General features: G+C 45.1%; 1 protein-coding gene across 1 annotated transcript in view; it reads left to right on the plus strand.

Moving 5' to 3' along the window:
• PIGQ (phosphatidylinositol glycan anchor biosynthesis class Q) overlaps window positions 1–21,126 on the plus strand; it is a 67,036-nt gene extending 45,910 nt beyond the window's left edge. Inside the window, 9 exon segments of the mRNA XM_038763122.1 lie at window positions 6,374–6,505; window positions 7,722–7,842; window positions 9,958–10,084; window positions 13,022–13,175; window positions 14,841–14,952; window positions 16,523–16,603; window positions 17,154–17,268; window positions 18,508–18,569; window positions 20,882–21,126. Coding sequence (XP_038619050.1) covers window positions 6,374–6,505; window positions 7,722–7,842; window positions 9,958–10,084; window positions 13,022–13,175; window positions 14,841–14,952; window positions 16,523–16,603; window positions 17,154–17,268; window positions 18,508–18,569; window positions 20,882–21,034 — 1,057 coding nt within the window. The 3' untranslated portion in view covers window positions 21,035–21,126.
• Window positions 21,127–21,446: the final 320 nt, after the last annotated feature.

A 21,446-nucleotide genomic window follows, 5' to 3' on the forward strand; every position in this document is an offset into this window, starting at 1 on the left:
CACTGTGCCAAGCACTGGGGTGGATGCCTGTTGATCCCACCTCTGCCACTCGTCAGCTTTGTGACTTTGGGGGAGTCACTTCACTTCTCTGGGCCTCAGTGACCTAATCTGGAAAATGGGGGTGAAGACTGTGAGCCCCTGGGGGACAACCTGATCACCTTGTATCCCCCCCAGGTGCTTAGAACAGTGCTTGGCACATAGTAAGTGCTTAACAAATATTATTATTATTATTATTATTATTATTAATAATAATAATAATAATAACATCATTACCACTTTGGCCTAAGGAACGGCTCTCTGGTGCCACCTGCTGGAGAAGAAGTGTCCTTTCTTCAAAGCCCATTCCTTTGGAACAAATGTTTCCTTTTAAAAACGATAATATTAATAATAACAATAACAGTAATAATAATAATGGAGAAGAAGCGTCCTTTCTTCAGAGCCCATTCCTTTGGAACAAATGTTGGCTTTTTAAAATGATAATATTAATAATAACGATAACAGTAATAATAATAATAGAGAAGAAGTGTCCTTTCTTCAGAGCCCATTCCTTTGGAAAGAACGTTGGCTTTTAAAAATGATAATAATAATAACAGTAATAATGATAATGGAGAAGAAGCATCCTTTCTTCAGAGCCCATTGCTTTGGAACAAATGTTGGCTTTTTAAAATGATAATATTAATAATAACGATAACAGTAATAATGATAATGGAGAAGAAGTGTCCTTTCTTCAAAGCCCATTCCTTTGGAACAAATGTTGGCTTTTAAAAAAACTAATATTAATAATAACAATAACAGCAATAATAATAATAATGACGAAGTGTCCTGTCTTCAAAGCCCATTCCTTTGGAACAAATGTTGGCTTTTAAAAATGATAATATACTTGTACTTCCCAGGCGCTTAGTACAGTGCTGTGCGCACAGTAAGTGCTCAATTAATACGATTGATTGATTGATTGACTGAATAACAATAACAGTAATAATAATAATGGAGAAGAAGCGTCCTTTCTTCAAATCCCATTCCTTTGGAACAAATGTTGGCTTTATAAAGGGTGATATTAATAATAACAGTAGCAATAATAATAATAATGGAGAAGTGTCCTGTCATCAAAGACCATTCCTTTGGAACAAATGTTGGCTTTTAAAAATGATAATATTAATAATAACAATAACAGTAATAATAATAATGGAGAAGAACTGTCCTTTCTTCAGAGCCCATTCCTTTGGAACAAATGTTGGCTTTAAAAAATGATAATATTAATAATAACAATAACAGTAATAATGATAATGGAGAAGAAGTGTCCTTTCTTCAAAGCCCATAGCTTTGGCACAAATGTTGGCTTTTTAAAATGATAATACTAATAATAACAATAACAGTAATAATAATAATGGAGAAGAAGTGTCCTTTCTTCAAAGCCCATTCCTTTGGAACAAATGTTGGCTTTTTAAAATGATAATATTAATAATAACAGTAGCAATAATAATAATAATGGAGAAGTGTCCTGTCATCAAAGACCATTCCTTTGGAACAAATGTTGGCTTTTAAAAATGATAATATTAATAATAACAATAACAGTAATAATAATAATGGAGAACTGTCCTTTCTTCAGAGCCCATTCCTTTGGAACAAATGTTGGCTTTTTAAAATGATAATATTAATAACAACAATAGTAATGATAATGGAGAAGAAGCATCCTGTCATCAAAGCCCATTCCTTTGGAACAAACGCTGGCTTTTAAAAATTATAATATTAATAATAACAATAACAGTAATAATAATAATGGAGAAGTGTCCTTTCTTCAGAGCCCATTCCTTTAGAACAAACGTTGGCTTTTAAAAATGATAATATTAATAATAACAATAATAATAATAATAATGGAGAAGAAGCGTCCTTTCTTCAAAGCCCATTCCTTTGGAACAAATGTTGGCTTTTAAAAATGCTAATATTAATAATAACAATAACAGTAATAATAATAATAATAATAACGAAGTGTCCTTTCTTCAAAGCCCATTCCTTTGGAACAAATGTTGGCTTTTTAAAATGATAATATACTTGTACTTCCCAGGCGCTTAGTACAGTGCTGTGCGCACAGTAAGTGCTCAATAAATACGATTGATTGATTGACTGAATAACAATAACAGTAATAATAATAATGGAGAAGAAACGTCCTTTCTTCAAAGCCCATTCCTTTGGAACAAATGTTGGCTTTTTAAAATGATAATATCAGTAATAAGAATAACAGTAATAATGATAATGGAGAAGAAGTGTCCTTTCTTCGAAGCCCATTCCTTTGGAACAAATGTTGGCTTTTAAAAATGATAATACTAATAATAACAATAACAGCAATAATAATAATGGAGAAGAAGTGTCCTTTCTTCAAAACCCATTCCTTTGGAACAAATGATGGCTTTTAAAAATGATAATACTAATAATAACAATAACAGCAATAATAATAATGAAGAAGAAGTGTCCTTTCTTCAAAGCCCATGCCTTTGGAACAAATATTGGCTTTTAAAAATGATAATATTAATAATAACAATAACAGTAATAATCATAATGGAGTAGAAGTGTCCTTTCTTCAGAGCCCATTCCTTTGGAACAAATGTTGGCTTTTAAAAATGATAATATTAATAATTACAATAACAGTAATAATAATAATAGAGAAGAAGTGTCCTTTCTTCAGAGCCCATTCCTTTGGAAAGAACGTTGGCTTTTAAAAATGATAATATTAATAATAACAGTAATAATGATAATGGAGAAGAAGCATCCTTTCTTCAGAGCCCATTGCTTTGGAACAAATGTTGGCTTTTTAAAATGATAATATTAATAATAACGATAACAGTAATAATGATAATGGAGAAGAAGTGTCCTTTCTTCAAAGCCCATTCCTTTGGAACAAATGTTGGCTTTTTAAAATGATAATATTAATAATAACAATAACAGTAATAATAATAATGGAGAAGAAGTGTCCTTTCTTCAAAGCCCATTCCTTTGGAACAAATGTTGGCTTTTTAAAATGATAATAATAATATCAATAACAACAGTAATAATAATGGAGAAGTGTCCTTTCTTCAAAGCCCATACCTTTGGAACAAATATTGGCTTTTTAAAATGATAATATTAATAGTAACAATCACAGTAATAATAGTAATGGAGACGAAGTGTCCCTTCTTCAGAGCCCATTGCTTTGGAACAAATGTTGGCTTTTAAAAATGATAATATTAATAATAACTATATCAGTAATAATGATAATGGAGAAGTGTCCTGTCTTCAAAGCCCATTCCTTTGGTACAAATGTTGGCTTTTAAAATGATAATATTAATAATAACAATAACAGTAATAATGATAATGGAGAAGAAGTGTCCTTTCTTCAAAGCCTATTCCTTTGGAACAAATGTTGGCTTTTTAAAATGATAATATTAATAATAACTATATCAGTAATAATGATAATGGAGAAGAAGTGTCCTTTCTTCAAAGCCCATTCCTTTGGTACAAATGTTGGCTTTTAAAATGATAATATTAATAATAACAATAACAGTAATAATGATAATGGAGAAGAAGTGTCCTTTCTTCAAAGCCCATTCCTTTGGAACAAATGTTGGCTTTTTAAAATGATAATATTAATAAAACAATAACAGCAATAATAATAATGGAGAAGAAGTGTCCTTTCTTCAAAGCCCATTCCTTTGGAACAAATGTTGGCTTTTTAAAATGATAATGTTAATAATAACAATAGCAGCAATAATAATAATGGAGAAGAAGTGTCCTTTCTTCAAAGCCCATTCCTTTGGAACAAATATTGGCTTTTAAAAATGATAATATTAATAATAACAATAACAGTAATAATAATAATTGAGAAGTGTCCTTTCTTCAAAGCCCATTCCTTTGGAACAAATGTTGGCTTTTAAACATGATAATATTAATAATAACAAGAACAGTACTAATGATAATGGAGAAGTGTCCTTCTTCAGAGCCCATTCCTTTGGAACAAATGTTGGCTTTTAAAATGATAATATTAATAATAACAATAACAGTAATAATGGAGAAGAAGCGTCCTTTCTTCAAAGCCCATTCCTTTGGAACAAATGTTAGCTTTTAAAAATGATAATATTAATAATAACAATAACAGTAATAATAATAATGGAGAAGAAGTGTCCTTTCTTCAAAGCCCATTCCTTTGGAACAAATATTGGCTTTTTAAAATGATAATATGAATAATAACAATAACAGTAATAGTAATAATGGAGACGAAGTGTCCTTTCTTCAGAGCCCATTGCTTTGGAACAAATGTTGGCTTTTTAAAATGATAATATTAGTAATAACAATAACAGTAATAATGATAATGGAGAAGAAGTGTCCTTTCTTCAGAGCCCATTCCTTTAGAACAAACGTTGGCTTTTAAAAATGATAATATTAATAATAACAATAACAGTAATAATAATGGAGAAGTGGTGTCCTTTCTTCAAAGCCCATTCCTTTGGAACAAATGTTGGCTTTTAAAAATGATAATATTAATAATAACAATAACAGTCATAATAATAATGGAGAAGAAGTGTCCTTTCTTCAAAGCCCATTGCTTTGGAACAAATGTTGGCTTTTAAAAATGATAATATTAATAATAACAATATCAGTAATAATGATAATGGAGAAGAAGTGTCCTTTCTTCAAAGCCCATTCCTTTGGAACAAATGTTGGCTTTTAAAATGATAATATTAATAATAACAATAACAGTAATAATGATAATGGAGAAGAAGTGTCCTTTCTTCAAAGCCCATTCCTTTGGAACAAATGTTGGCTTTTAAACATGATAATATTAATAATAACAAGAACAGCACTAATGATAATGGAGAAGTGTCCTTCTTCAGAGCCCATTCCTTTGGAACAAATGTTGGCTTTTAAAATGATATTAATAATAACAATAACAGTAATAATGGAGAAGAAGCGTCCTTTCTTCAAAGCCCATTCCTTTGGAACAAATGTTGGCTTTTAAAAATGATACTATTAATAATAACAATAACAGTAATAATAATAATGGAGAAGAAGTGTCCTTTCTTCAAAGCCCATTCCTTTGGAACAAATGTTGGCTTTAAAAAATGATAATATTAATAATAACAATAACAGTAATAATGATAATGGAGAAGAAGCGTCCTTTCTTCAAAGCCCATTTCTTTGGAACAACTGTTGGCTTTTAAAAATGATAATATTAATAATAACAATAACAGTAAAAGGACATTCTTTAATGCAGGATACAGAAAGAGCGCACGAGCCCGGGTTCTAACCCTGGCTGTGCCACTGGTCTGCCGTGTGACCTTGGGCAAGTCATTTAACTCCTCTGTACCTCAGCCTCCTCACCTGTAAAGTGGGGATTAAATCGTTTTCCTTTCTACCTCGACTGTGGGCCCCACGCAGAACAGGGACTGTGTCCAAACTGGTAAGCTTATATCTACCCCAGCGTTTAGAGAAGCGCCTGGCCTATAGTAAGCACTTAACAGACGTAATTATTATTATTATTAGCAGTAATAATAATTATCAGGGTTGTTTAGTGCTTCTTATATGCCAAGCGAGGTACAAAGTGCTGGGATAGATACAAGATCATCAGGTCACACCTGGGCCTCAGCGTCTAATTAGAGGGGAGAGCAGGTATTGAATCCCCATTTTGCAGGTGAGGGAACTGAGGCACAGAAAAGTGACGTGACTTGCCCAAGGTCACACACAAGCGTAGAAATAAAAATTTAGAGGCTTCAGCCTTTCATTTGTTCATTCAACCGTATTTATTGAGCGCTTACTGTGTGCAGAGCACTGTACTAAGTGTTTGGGAAGTACAAGTTGGCAACATATAGAGACCGTTCCTACCCAGCAACGGGTTCACAGTCTAGAAGGGGGAGACAGACAATAAAACAAAACATCTGGACAGGTGTCAAGTCATCAGAATAAACAGAAATAAAGCTAGATGCACATCATTTAGACTCTCCCCCTTTTAGACTGTGAGCCCACTGTTGGGTAGGGACTGTCTCTATATGTTGCCAACTTGGACTTCCCAAGCGCTTAAGTACAGTACAAGTTCCTACCCAACAACGGGTTCACAGTCTAGAAGGGGGAGACAGACAACAAAACATCTGGACAGGTGTCAAGTCATCAGAATAAATAGAAATAAAGCTAGATGCACATCATTAACAAAATAAATAGAATAGTAAATCAGGCCATCACAGGAGGGAGAGATGGCAGCGAGGCCCGGCGGGTGGGTTGGCGGGAGAGGAGTGAAGAGTGCGAGTTGGAGTGAGGTGGGAGGGAGAGAACCGATGGAAGGGAAGGGAGGACCAGAAGGAAAAGTAGTGGATAACTGGGAATACCAGCGTTTCTTGTTCGGCCCCTGCAGGGTTGTCCGATTTTGGCCTTTGTCTTTCGTCTGGAGCAAGCTGTCCACCTGCGAACAGTTGGGGTATCGCCTGGAGCACCTCAAGTTGGTCTTCAGCAACCAAAAGGCGGAGAATCAGACGCAGCTGATGAGGTACTGTATTCTCCCCTTCCCCCCAGAGCCAGCCAGCGGGTCACCGTCATCACCGTGGTGCTATTGGCGAAGGGCTTTCTGAGAGCCCCGCGCTGTGCTAAGTGCTGAGGGTGCGGAGAAGCAGCGTGGCTCAGCGGGAAGAGCCCGGGCTTTGGAGTCAGAGGTCATGGGTTCAAATCCCGGCTCCACCAGTTATCAGCCGGGTGACTTTGGGCAAGACACTTCACTTCTGTGTGCCTCAGTTCCCTCATCTGGAAAATGGGGGTTAAGACTGTGAGCCCCACGTGGGCCAATCTGATCACCTTGTAACCTCCCCAGCGCTTAGAACAGTGTTTTGCACATAGGAAGCACTTAATAAATGCCATTATTATTATTATTATTAAGTCTATTACTCTATTACTCTATTTTACTTGTACATATCTATTCTACTTATTTTATTTTGTTAATATGTTTTGTTTTGTTCTCTGTCTCCCCCTTCTAGACTGTGAGCCCGCTGTTGGGTAGGGACCGTCTCTATATGTTGCCAACTTGGACTTCCCAAGTGCTTAGTACAGTGCTCTGCACACAGTAAGCGCTCAATAAATACGATTGATTGATTGATTGATTGATTAGGTCAGGCCCAGGCTGGCAGTGGTCCCCTTCCCCTTTCCCGCCCTGTTTGGAGTTGGTATAACTTGGGTAAGGTTCGTACGTGTCCTCTAGGCGCCAAGCACAGTCCTAGGCACCGGGGTAGAAGCAGGAGAATCAGATTAGGCACAGAGATCTTATCCCCATTTTACAGAGGAGGAAACCGAGGCCCAGAGATTTAGTGACTTGCCCAGGAAGTAGAATCAATCAATCAGTCATATTTATTGAGCGCTTACTGTGTGCAGAGCACTGTACTAAGCACTTGGGAAGTCCAAGTTGGCAACATATAGAGGCGGTCCCTACCCAACAGTGGGCTCACAGTCTAGAAGGGGGAGACAGAGAACAAAACCAAACAGATTAACAAAATAGAATGGATATGTACAAGTAAAATAAATAAATAAATAAAGTAATAAATAGAGTAATAGACCTAATAATAATAATAATGATGGCATTTGTTAAGCACTTCCTACGTGCAAAGCACTGTTCTAAGCTCTGGGGACAGTATAACAAAGTCGATAGATACGTTCCCTGCCCTCAACACACTTACAGTCTAGTGGGCTGTATTGAGTGATTGATTGATTTCTTGCAGAAAAGCCAACATCTTTGTCTCGCTCCTGGTGGACGTGACCCTGGGAGTTCTGCTGGTATCCTGGCTGTATAGGAAGAACCGGATCGGACAGCTGGCCAACGCCCTCACCCCCGCGGCTGACGTGAGTCCAGCAGAACGGGGCATCTCTTTTTCAGTTTTTTACCCACCCCAGCACTTAGCGTACAGTATCTGGCCCATAGGGAGCACTTAATAAATACCTTTCTTTCAAAAAGTCCTCCCTGCTGCCCACAGCGCTCAAAGGAGCTAAATATTTCATTCCTAAAGGAAAGCCTCTTTCCATTTCAAGCTCTTAGAGTTTAAAGAGCACATTGGCGCTAATTCTAATGTTAATGAGAAGCAGCCTGGCTCAGTGGAAAGATTGCCAACTTGCACTTCCCAAGCACTTAGTACAGTGCTCTGCACACAGTAAGCGCTCAATAAGTTGGCGATGATGGTATTTGTTGAGCACTTCCTCTGCTGGGGGAGATACAAGGTTATCAGGTTGTCCCGCGTGGGGCTTACACTTTTAATCCCCATTTTACAGATGAGGTAACTGAGGACCAGAGAAGTGACTTGCCCAAAGTCCCACAGCTGACGAGTGGTGGAGCCAGGATTAGAACCCACGACCTCCGACTCCCAAGCCCGGGCTCTTTAGAACAGTGCTTGGCACATAGTGAACGCTTGACAAATGCCATCATTATTATTATTATCATTATTATTATTATTATGCCATGCTGCTTCCCTAGAGCCTTTTGTGAATGAGCTACTTGTATAAGTTTGTCCATATTTATTGCTTTGTTTATTTTACTTGTGTATATTTATTAATGATGTGCATGTAGCTATAATTCTGTTGATTCTGACGGCTTTGACACCTGTCCACATGTCTTGTTTTGTGGTCCGTCTCCCCCTTCTAGACTGTGAGCCCGTTGTTGGGTAGGGGACCGTCTCTATATGTTGCCGACTTGTACTTCCCAAGCGCTCAGTACAGTGCTCTGCACACAGTAAGCGCTCAATAAGTACGATTGAATGAATGAAGGAATGAATGAACAGAACGGGGCATCTCTTTTTCAGTTTTTTACCCACCTCAGCGCTTAGCGTACAGTATCCGGCCCATAGGGAGCACTTAATAAATACCATTCTTTCAAAAAGTCCTTCCTGCTCAAAGGAGCTAAATATTTCATTCCTAAAGGAAAGCCTCTTTCCGTCTCAAGCCCTTAGACTTTAAAGAGCACATTGGCGCTACTTCTAATGCTAATGAGAAGCAGCCTGGCTCAGTGGAAAGATTGCCAACTTGTACTTCCCAAGCGCTTAGTACAGTGCTCTGCACACAGTAAGCGCTCAATAAGTACGACTGAATGAATGAATGAATGAACCAGGGCTTGGGAGTCAGAGGTCATGGGTTCTAATCCCCGCCCCGCCACATGTCTGCTATGTGACCTTGGGCAAGTCCCTTAGCTTCCAGCGCTTAGAACAGTGCTTTGCACGTAATAATAACAATAATGATGGCATTTGTTAAGCGCTTACTATGTGCAAAGCAATGTTCTAAGCGCTGGGGAGGTTACAAGGTGATCAGGTTGTCCCACGGGGGGCTCACAGTCTTCATCCCCATTTTACAGATGAGGTAACTGAGGCCCAGAGAAGTTAAGTGACTTGCCCAAAGTCACACAGCTGACAATTGGCGGAGCGGGGATTTGAACCCATGACCTCTGACTCCAAAGCCCATGCTCTTTTCCATTGAGCCACGCTGCTTCTCATGTAGTAAGCGCTTAACAAATGCCATCATTATTATTATTCTCTGAGCCTCGGTGACCTCATCTGGACAATGGGGTTGAAGACTGTGAGCCCCACATGGGACAAACTGATCACCTTGTATTCCCCCCAGCGCTTAGAACAGTGCTTCACACATAGTAAGCGCTTAACAAATGCCATCATGATCATTCTAGCCCTCTGACGGACTGCCACTCGCCTAGCTTTTTTTTTTTTTTTGATGGCATGTATTAAGCGCTTACTATCATCATCATCAATCGTATTTATTGAGCGCTTGCTGTGTGCAGAGCACTGCACTAAGCTCTTGGGAAGTACAAGTTGGCAACATATAGAGACAGTCCCTACCCAACAGTGGGCTCACAGTCTAAAAGGGGGAGACAGAGAACAAAACAAAACATATTAACAGAATAAAATAAATAGAATAAAGCACTGTTGTAGACTTCTTCAACCCGTCTCCTTGTCTTGACAGCATGTGGCCAAAGAGCTCCAGGACCTGCTGCAATGGCTGATGGGTGTCCCCGCCGGCTTAAAAATGAACCGAGCTTTGGACCAGGTGCTGGGCCGCTTCTTTCTTTACCACATTCACCTCTGGATTAGTAAGTGCACATCGGGCCCTGGCCCGCTCTTTCTCCCTCCCTCTCCCTTTCCTTCTCCCCCCCGACACTCTCCTTTACATTCTCCAGCCCTTCTCCATTTCCCCTTCCCCACCTCTTCCTCCGTTCCCTGTTCCCCTTCTCAATCGACCGATCAGCGGCTTTTATCGAGCGCTCACAGCACAACGGATCAATCGGTGGTATTTATTGAGTGCTTACCGTACGTCCTAAGCGCTTGGGAGAGGGGGGCAGAGTCAGACTCATTCCCTGCCCACGACAGGCTTAAGGTCTAGAGGAGGAGACCGACGTGAATATAAATAAATAAATTTCGGATGGGGACATAATCAATCAATCAATCAATCAATCGTATTTATTGAGCGCTTACTGTGTGCAGAGCACTGTACTAAGCGCTTGGGAAGTACAAGATGGCAACATATAGAGACAGTCCCTACCCAACAGTGGGCTCACAGTCTAGAAGGGGGAGACAGGGAACAAAACCAAACATACTAACAAAGTAAAATAGAATAGATATGTACAAGTAAAATAAATAAATAGAGTAATAAATATGTACAGACATACATACATAAGTTCTAGGGGGGGTTGAAGAAGGGGGGAATGAAAGGAGAAAATCCAAGCCCAAGGGCAACGTAGAAGATCTACCAGGAGAAGCAGCGTGACTCAGTGGAAAGAGCCCGGGCTTTGGAGTCAGGGGTCATGGGTTCGAATCCTGGCTCTGCCAATTGTCAGCTGTGTGACTTTGGGCAAGTCACTTCCCTTCTGTGGGCCTCAGTTCCCTCATCTGGAAAATGGGGATTAAGATGGTGAGCCCCCCGTGGGACAACCTGATCACCTTGTAACCTCCCCAGCATTTAGAACAGTGCTTTGTGCATAGTAAGCGCTTAATAAATGCCATTATAATTATTACCAGTAATATCAAAAATACAATATACCTAACATTTAGAACAGTGCTTTGCACATAGTAAGCGCTTAGTAAATGCCATTATGATTATTACCAATAATATCAAAAATACAATATACCCAGCATTTAGAACAGCACTTTGCACATAGTAAGCGCTTAATAAATGCCATTATGATTATTACCAATAATATCAAAAATACAATACACCCTGGAGACAGGCGTTAAAATAGATTACCGCGAGGAGGAGGAGTAGAGTGCTTAGTAAGGCGCTCCGCACACAGTAAGTGCTCAATAAATAGGATTGAATGAATGAATGAATGAATTTACAAAATTGCTGTGGGGCTGGGGGGAGTATCAAACTGGTTAAGGGGCTCGCACCTCAGTGAACAATGTATCTCATCTATCTCTTTTCCCAAGTCCTTCTGCTATCCCGGAACTCCCTCCCCCTCCAGGTATGCCAGACTACCACTTTCCCCACTTTCAAAGTCTTAATAATGATAATGATGATGGTATTTCGTTAAGCGCTTACTATGTGCCAAGCGCTGTTCTGAGCGCTGGGGTAGATACATGGTCATCGGGTTGTCCCACGTGGGGCTCACAGCCCTAATCCCCATTTTACAGATGAGGTCACCGAGGCACCGAGAAGACTTGCCCGAAGTCACACAGCTGACAAGTGGCAGGGCCGGGATTAGAACCCACAACCTCTGACTCCCAAGCCTGGGCTCTTTCCACTAAGCCACACTGCTTCTTACAATAATAATCAATCAATCAATCGTATTTATTGAGCGCTTACTGTGTGCAGAGCACTGTACTAAGCGCTTGGGAAGTACAAGTACAATAATAAAGTCACCTCCTCCAAGAGGCCTTCCCCAATTAACCCCTCTTTTTCCCAGCCCACCCTCCCTTCTGCTTCGTCTGTGTCCATGACGCCCTGGCATTTGATATTTGATATAAATCATTATATTAGAAATTATTTATCGATATTAACGTCCCTCTCCCCCTCTAGACAGTAAGATCATTATGGGCAGGGAATGTACCTTCTAATTCTGTTGTATTATCTTTCCCCAAGTTCCCTGCGCACGGTAAGCACTCAATAAATACCACCGACTGATCGACAGACGATCAGTTCAGCTTCCTCTTCTGCATTTCCCCTTCTCCGTCTCAGCTGGGAAGAATGTGAGGGGGGTGATGTCACTAGCCACTGCAGGCCTGATAATAATAATAATAATAATACTAATGGCATTTATTAAGCACTTACTATGTGCAAAACACTGTTCTAAGCCCTGGGGAGGTTACAAGGTGATCAGGTTGTCCCACAGGGGGCTCCCAGTCTTAATCCCCATTTTACAGATGAGGTAACTGAGGCACAGAGAAGTGAAGTGACTTGCCCAAAGTCACACAGCTGACAATTGGCAGAGCCGGGATTTGAACCCATGACCTCTGACTCCAAAACCCGGGCTCTTTCCACTGAGCCACGCTGCTTCTCCTGATGGAGCCAATGGTCCCAGTCCGGCAGTCCAGGCCCGAGAGAGAATCTGGGTTCTAATCCTGCTTCCACCACTCATCTGCGGTGGGACCTTGGGCAAGTCACTTCATTTCTCCGGGCCTCGGTTACCTCATTATAAAATGGGGATGAAGACCGTGAGCCCCACGTGGGACAGGGACGGTGTCCGACCTGATTAGCTTGTATTCATTCATTCATTCAATCGTATTTATTGAGCGCTTACTGTGTGCAGAGCACTGTACTAAGCGCTCGGGAAGTACAAGTTGGCAACATATAGAGACGGTCCCTCCCCAACAACGGGCTCACAGTCTAGAAGGGGGAGAAAGACAACAAAACATCTGGACAGGTGTCAAGTCATCAAAGCAAATAGAATTAAAGCTCAATGCACATCCGACCTGATTAGCTTGTATCTACCCCAGCGCTTAGCACAGTGCCTGGTGCAAAATAAGCGCTTAACAGATACTGTTTTTTTTTAAAAAAGCGCTCAGTAAATGCGACTGGTTGCTCGCTTCTCCAGGTTACATCCACCTGATGTCCCCCTTCATCGACATGATCCTGTGGTACGTCGGTCTGTCGGCCTGCCTGGGCCTGACGGTGGCCATGGCCATCCTCTCGGACATCCTGGCCCTACTGACCTTCCACATTTACTGCTTCTACGTCTACGGAGCCAGGTGAACTCCCCCTCTCCCCGCCCTGGGCTTTCACTCCAGCGCCTAGTACAGTGCCTGGCACATAGTAAGCACTTAACAAACACCGTTATTATTATGTCACTCCAGAACCGAAAGAGCCCAGGTCTGGCAGCTAGAGGACCTGAGTTCGAATCCCCGCTCTGCCCCTTGCCCGCTGGAATGAGTCACTTCATCTCCCCGGGCCTCGGTTTCATCCTTTGTAAAATGGGGAGTCAAGACTGCTCCCTTCTCCTAAGACCACAAGCCCCACGTGGGACGGGAAGTTGTGTCTGACCTGATTACCTATCCCAGTCTGTCTGTCTGTCTATCTATCTATCTATCAATCAATCATCTATCTATATCTATCTATCTATCTATTAGATAGATTATCTATCTATTACAGCGCTCATTACATAGTAGGCCCTTAACAAACACCCCGATTATCATTAGTATTCATTCATTCAATCGTATTTATTGAGCGCTTACTGTGTGCAGAGCACTGTAATAATAATAATGATGGCATTTATTAAGCGCTTACTATGTGCAAAGCACTGTTCTAAGCACTGGGAAAGTTACAAGATGATCAGGTTGTCCCACGGGGGGCTCACAGCCTTAATCCCCATTTTGCAGATGAGGTCACCGTGGCCCAGAGAAGTGAAGTGACTTTGCCCAAAGTCACCCAGCTGACAATTGGCGGAGCCGGGATTTGAACCCATGACCTCTGACTCCAAAGCCCGGGCCCTTCCCACTGAGCCACGCTGCTTCTAGGCGCTTGGGAAGTCCAAATCGGCAACATATGGAGACGGTCCTTACCCAACAATGGGCTCACAGTCTAGAAGGGGGAGACAGACAACAAAACAAAACACGTCGACACCATCACTATTATTATTATGTGGGACAAGGACTCTCCAACCCAATTTGCCCATAATAATAATAATGATGGGATTTGTTAAACGCTTACTATGTGCCAAACAGTGCTCTGAGCGCTGATAATAATAATAATTCTGGCATTTGTTAAGCGCTTACTACGTGCCAGGCACTGTTCTAAGCGCTGGGGTGGATACAAGCAAATCAGGTTGAACGCAGTCCCTGTCCCATGTGGTCTCAATTCCCATTTTATTCATTCGTCCAGTCGTATTTATTGAGCGCTTACTGTGTGCAGAGCACTGGACTAAGCGTGGGTCACTCGGCCAGGAGCCCGTCAGACCGCGCCCTCCCCATCCCCAGCAAGAGGCCAGTCAGGTCCCAGAGGGCCGCACACAAGCCGGCCCTTACTGAGAAGCAGCGTGGCTCAGTGGGAAGAGCCCGGGCTTCGGAGCCAGAGGCCATGGGTTCAAATCCCGGCTCCTCCACTCGTCAGCTGTGTGACTTTGGGCAAATCAATCAATCAATCGTATTTATTGAGCACACACTGTGTGCAGAGCACTGTACCAAGCGCTTGGGAAGCACAAGTTGGCAACCTATAGAGACAGTCCCTACCCAACAGCGGGCTCACAGTCTAAAAGCGGGAGAAGAATCACTTCTCTGGGCCTCAGTTCCCTCATCTGTTAAATGGGGATGAAGACTGTGAGCCCCCCCCATGGGACATACCTGATCCCCAGCGCTTAGAACAGTGCTTAATAAATGCCATCGTCATTATTATTATTATTATTCTTACTGGGCGCGCAGGCTGTATTGTCTGAAGATCTACGGCCTCTCCTCCCTGTGGCGCCTGTTTCGAGGGAAGAAGTGGAACGTCTTGAGGCAGCGCGTGGACTCCTGCTCCTACGACCTGGACCAGGTAACCGGGGAATCTGGTCCCTGAAGTTTCCACCGCGGAGCCGGACGCCATCCCCTGGCACCTTCCCACGCAATTCCCGACGCCTGCCCCGGCCCGTGCACTGTGTCCCAGCCTAGCGGGCCTCCGATGCCCTTGGATCCACCCAACCTCTGCCCCAGGGCACCGCTGAGCTTATCACGGGGTAGTGGCTACCGCCTTGGCCCGGGATTCAGGAGGTCACGGGTTCTAATCCTGGCTCCGCCGCTTGTCCGCCGTGTGACCTCGAGCAAGTCACTTTACTTCTCCGTGTCTCCTTTCCCTCACCTGGGGATTGAGACTGGGAGCCCCACATCATCATCAATCGTATTTATTGAGCGCTTACTATGTGCAGAGCACTGTACTAAGCGCTTGGGAAGTACAAATTGGCAACATATAGAGACAGTCCCTACCCAACAGTGGGCTCACAGTCTAAAAGACTCTCTGTCCCACATGGGACAGAGACGGGGTCCAGCTCGATAATAATAATAATAATAATAATGATGGCATTTACTAAGTGCGTACTAGGTGCAAAGCACTGTTCTAAGCGCTGGGGAGGTTACAAGGTGATCAGGTTGGCCCACGGGGGGCTCACAGTCTTAATCCCCATTTTACAGATGAGTCGATTTGCTTGTATCCCCCGCAGCGCTTCGTACGGTGCCTGGTAAGCGCTTAACAAATACCGTCATTATTAGTATGGATTCGGGGGAAAACTGAGGAGTCGGGGATGGGCAGGGGACGGGGGTACCTGCAAGCCACTCCACTTCCCCGGGCCTCAGTTACCTTATCTGTAAAATGGGGATTAACACCGTGAACATGCAGTAAGTGCTTAACAAACACCGCGATTGTTAACCTTCTGGGAGCCAGAAGGTCATAGGTTCTAATCCCGGCTCCGCCACCTGTCTGTTTGTGACTTTGGGCAAGCCACTTCACTTCTCAGGGCCTCAGTTACCTCATCTGTAAAAGGGGGATTGAGACCGGGAGCCCCACGTGGGACAGGGATCGGGTCCAACTCGATTTTGCTTGTATCCACCCCAGCGCTTAGTGCAGTGCCAGGCGCATAGTAAGCGCTCGACAAATACCATAATTATTATTAATTGGTATTCATTATTAAGAAAACAGCTCCACGCCGCCCCGGAGTACACACTGGTGCCCACGGCACCCTTTTCCTGGGATACCAGTTAATCCACGCATCAACGTTTCACCGCGCCCGCTGTGCCCCTTGGTCCCTGCCCGTCAGGTTTTCCCGTTGTGACGAGTGAGAGGCGGGCAGGGGTGGCACGTGGCAAAATGCCCACATGGGGATCATTTCTCTCCAAACTTCCCTCACCTTCAAAATGGGGATTTAGTACCCTTTCCCCTGAAGCTGTGGAGCCCCACGGGGGACCTGATGATCTTGTATCTACCCCAGGGCTTAGTATGGTGCTTGGCACATACTAAGTGCTTAACAAATACTATGATTATTATTCTGGGGGGGCTCTCTGATGCACTGAGAGAGGAAGAGAAGGAGAAGGAGGAGGATAGAAAGTGAACTCTGCCCATCTTTTGCCCGCAGCTGTTTATTGGGACTTTGCTGTTTACCATGCTGCTCTTCCTCCTGCCCACGACAGCCCTCTACTACTTGGCGTTCACCTTGGTAAGCTGGCAGCGGCCGGGCCGAGGCCCCCTCGCTCCCCAGCCCGGCTGCCCGCCCGCGGCGGCTCCGAGGAGAGGACCGGGCTGGTCTGGGGGTCGCCCACTGCGGGTGGACGGGTGGGCTGAGGCTCCACTCTGTTCCCCAGCCCCGCCGGGGTCCGAGGCCTCTCCTGGTGGAACCACTGACCCCTTCCTCTGCCAGCTTCCCGGTGGGCACGGACGCGCCTCATCCTTCCGGCTCTGAGATCTTCTCCGTGTAGCGTGGCGATTTGGGCCCTTTGAGGCCGGGGGGTGCCTACCCGGGACAGCTAGGTTACCCAAAGGCCGTCCTCGGCCCCGACCCGCCCTGAACACTGTGACTGGGGTCACGGGACAGTCTTTCCACTCCCTGTGGCAGTCCCCGACTTTCCCAACTCTGGCGTGTGCCAGCAGACGACACGGAGGCTGGATGCCATGCCCCACATGCCAGCCCTGGGGGGCAGAGGACGGCAGGGGAGGGGAACCCGCCGGGGGAACGGGTCATCGACCCCATCTCTCCCGCCCCTTTGAAGCTCCGACTGCTGGTGGTGGTGGTACAGGGCCTGATACATCTCCTCGTGGACCTGATCAACTCCGTGCCCCTTTACGCCCTCGGCCTGCGGCTCTGCCGGTCCTACAGACTCGCGGGTGAGTGACCCCCACGGAGCCAGCTCGGCGAGGGGGGCGGCTGCCCCACCGGAAGAGGGAGGGAGAGCGGGGACCTCATCCCCGTTTGACGGATGAGGAAACCGAGGTCCGGAGCGGCGAAGGGACTTGTCCGGCGTCACTCGCCACAGCCCGGGGATAAAACCGGCACTAGAACCCAGGTCTTCAGGCCCCCGCCAGTTGCACTCCCTTTGCGGTAGACCACGGGAGCGGCAAGCAGGGTGGCCTGGTGGAAAGAGCACAGGTCTGGGAGTTGGAGGACCCGGGGCTAACCCCGGATCTGCCCTGTGACCCTGGGCAAGTCGTTTCACTTCCTCTGGGTCTCCCTTCGTGGCTCAGTGGAAGGACCGCGGGCTTTGGAGTCAGTGGTCATGGGTTCAATTTCCGGCTCCACCAACTGTCAGCTGGGTGACTTTGGGCAAGTCACTTCACTTCTCTGGGCCTCAGTCCCCTTATCTGTAAAATGGGGATTGACTGTGAGCCCCCCGTGGGACAACCTGATCACCTTGTAACCTCCCCAGCGCTTAGAACAGTGCTTTGCACAGAGTAAGCGCTTAATAAATTCATTCATTCATTCATTCAATCGTATTTATTGAGCGCTTACTGTGTGCAGAGCACTGTATTAATCAATCAATCAATTAATCGTATTTATTGAGCGCTTACTGTGTGCAGAGCACTGTACTAAGCGCTTGGGAAGTACAAGTTGGCAACATACAGAGACAGTCCCTACCCAACAGTGGGCTCACAGCACTTGGGTAGTACAAGTTAGCAACATATAGAGACGGTCCTTACCCAACAGCGGGCTCACAGTCTAGAAGGGAATAAATGCCATCATTATTATTATTATTATTATTATTATCTGTAAAATGGGGATTCGATACCTGTACTCCCGCCTCCTTAGACTGGGACCCCTTGGTGGGACGGGGAATGTGCCAGGTCTTTTGGAACAGTGCTTGAGAGTAAGTGCTTACCGAATACCACAATTATTATTGCTGTTGTTTTTATTATTATTGTTATTCAAAGCGCTTCATCACCACGACCAAAACGCTGGAAAATAATGACAGGCCTGCCCCCTTTCCCTCAATCCCCTCCGTTTCTCCATTGGTGGCGGCTGGGGCTCAACTGGGCCTCTCCCCAGCATCTCCACCCACACACGCATGTGTGTGTGTGTGTGTGTTGTGCTTGTGTGCATCTCTCTCCCTCTCTCTCTGTCGCTTTCAGCCGGCGTGAAATTCCGGGTCCTGGAGCAGGAGACCGGCAAGCCCCTCCGCCTGCTGATGCAGGTAAGCTCCGGTCCGGAAGAGCCCCGCGGCTCTGGGAGCCCGCGTCCTCCGAGGGCAGGGAATGGGGGTCTTCTTGGTTTTCCCTGGAGGCAAGAAGTTCGAACTCTCCCTCCAGACCACAACCCCGTCCTCAGGGTCGGTGACATGGCCTCCTGACTGTCTGGATCGGGCAATCCATCAATTGTATTTATTGAGCACTCCTGGGTGCGGAGCACTGTCCTTTAGTACACCTGGGAGAGCGTGACGGACTTCGTCGACAGGGCCCCCGCCCTCAGCGAGCCGACAGAGCAGCTGGGGGGAACCGCTGTCTCCCCATTTTCAGGGTCATTTTTGTAAGTTCACCCAGCCCCGATCCGGGGCCCTGAATCAATCAATCAATCGTATTTATTGAGCGCTTCCTGTGTGCAGAGCACTGGACTAAGCGCTTGGGAAGTACGAGTCGGCAACATCTAGAGACGGTCCCGACCCAACAGTGGGCACACAGTCTAGAAGGGGGAGACAGAGAACAAAACAAAACATATTAACAAAATAAAATAAATAGAATAGATATGTACAAGTAAAATAGAGTAATAAATACGTACAAACATATATACATATATACAGGTATATATGTATTCTGAAGTCGGAATCGGTGCCTGGAATGGAGTAGTCCGGCAGTTGGATAACAATAATAATAATGTTGGTATTTGTTAAACGCTCAGTGTGCCAAACACTGTTCTAAGCACTGGGGTAGATACAAGGTAATCAGGTTATCCCACGTGGGGCTCACAGTCTTCATCCCCATTTTCCAGATGAGGGAACTGAGGCCCAGATTAGTACAAGTCAGCAACATATAGAGACGGTCCCTACCCAACAGTAGGCTCACAGTCTAGAAGGGGGAGACAGAGAACAAAACAAAACATATTAACAAAATAAAATAAATAGAATAGATATGTACAGGTAAAATAAATAAATAGAGTAATAAATACGTACAAACATATATACATATATACAGGTATATATGTATTCTGAAGTCAGAATCGGTGCCTGGAACAGAGTAGTCCGGCACTTGGATAATAATAATAATGATAATGTTGGTATTTGTTAAGCACTCAGTGTGCCAAACACTGTTCTAAGCACTGGGGTGGATACAAGGTAATCAGTTTATCCCACGTGGGGCTCACAGTCTTCATCCCCATTTTCCAGATGAGGGAACTGAGGCCCAGAGAAGAGAAGGGACCTGCCCAAGCTCACACAGCTGACAAGTGGCGGAGTCAGGATTAGAACCCATGACCTGGACGGTCAGGGGGCAGTGTGGGGGTGGATGTCGGTGGGATGAGAATGGGGATCAGCACCCCGACAGAGCAGCAGGCATGGAGGCCCAGGCAGGTGCGATGGCTATGAGGCTATGTGTAAACCACCTCACCCAAGGACTTAGTACAACGCCCTGCACATAGTAAGCACTTAATAAATACAATCAAATGAATGAATAATAATAATAACGATGGTATTTGTTAAGCATTTCCTATGTGCCAAGCGCTGTTCTAAGTGATGGGGTAGATACAAGGCAATCAGGTTGTCCCTTGTGGGGCTCAGAGTCATAATCCCCATTTTACAGATGAGGTAACTGAGGCACAGAGAAGTTAAGTGATTTGCCCAGAGTCACACAGCTGATAATAGTACTAATAATGATGGCATTTGTTAAGTACTTACTATGTGCCAAACACTGTTCTAAGCACTGGAGGGATACAAGGTAATCAGGTTGCCCCACGTGGGGCTCACAGTCTTCATCCCTGTTTTCCAGGTGAGGGAACTGAGGCACAGAGAAGTTAAGTGGCTTGCCGGGATTAGAACCTCTGACTCCCAAGCCCGTGCTCCGTCCTCTGAGCCACGTTGCTTCTCTAATAAGTGACGGAGCTGGGATTAGAACCCACGACCTCCGTCTCCCAAGCCTGGGCCCTTTCCACTAAGCCCGGCTGCTTCGATGGAAGTAGGTGCTTGGTTAACTAGTAGGGACTGGCTAGTAGGGGCAGGCCGTGGTTGCCCAGGTGGAAGGCTGAAGCCCCCAGGGGGGAGGATTTGGGGAAGCCCAGAGGAACAGGTGCCCTCTGGCCTGGGCCTCACTCTTCCCGAAGGCCCCCCCAGCTTCTGTTGGCCGAGCCCCCCTGCCCTCAGGGGTCTGCACCGCCCTGCCCGCAGCCCAGCCGCCCCCCGTGGACTTGGGGCCTCCTCAGGCGGGGTCCCCCGCCCTCTGGACGGGCTGACGGGGAGCCAAGGCCGGCCGGTCACACGCGCACGCGTGCCCCCGACCTTCCCGCCTGTGTGTTTTCCAGATCAATCCCCTGTCTTACGGCAGCGTGGTGCAGACTTACTGGCTCCCCACCTACAGCGGCTGCCCCAAGGACTCCTGGGGCTCCTTGTGCAAGAAGCTGTTTGTCGGCGAGCTCATCTACCCCTGGAAGCAGAAGGGGGACAAGCAGGACTGATACATCCGCGGCCCAAGACCCCTGGCCTGCGGACTTGGCCCGGGCCCCCGCCCCCCCCCCCCACAATAATAATAATGATGATGGCATTTATGAAGCGCTTACTATGTGCAAAGCACTGTTCTAAGCGCTGGGGGAGGTTACAAGGTGATCAGGTTGGCCCATGGGGGACTCACAGTCTTAATCCCCATTTTACAGATGAGTTAAGTGAGGCACAGAGAAGTGACTCGCTCTAAGTCACACAGCTGACAATTGGCAGAGCCGGGATTTATCATTATTATTAATAATAATAATTAATCCCCATTTTACAGATGAGTTAACTGAGGCACAGCGAAGTGACTCGCTCTAAGTCACACAGCTGACAATTGGCAGAGCCGGGATTTATTAATAATAATAATAATGATGATGATGGCAT

Source organism: Tachyglossus aculeatus, chromosome 21, assembly GCF_015852505.1.
Source record: "Tachyglossus aculeatus isolate mTacAcu1 chromosome 21, mTacAcu1.pri, whole genome shotgun sequence".
Taxonomy (NCBI): domain Eukaryota; kingdom Metazoa; phylum Chordata; class Mammalia; order Monotremata; family Tachyglossidae; genus Tachyglossus; species Tachyglossus aculeatus.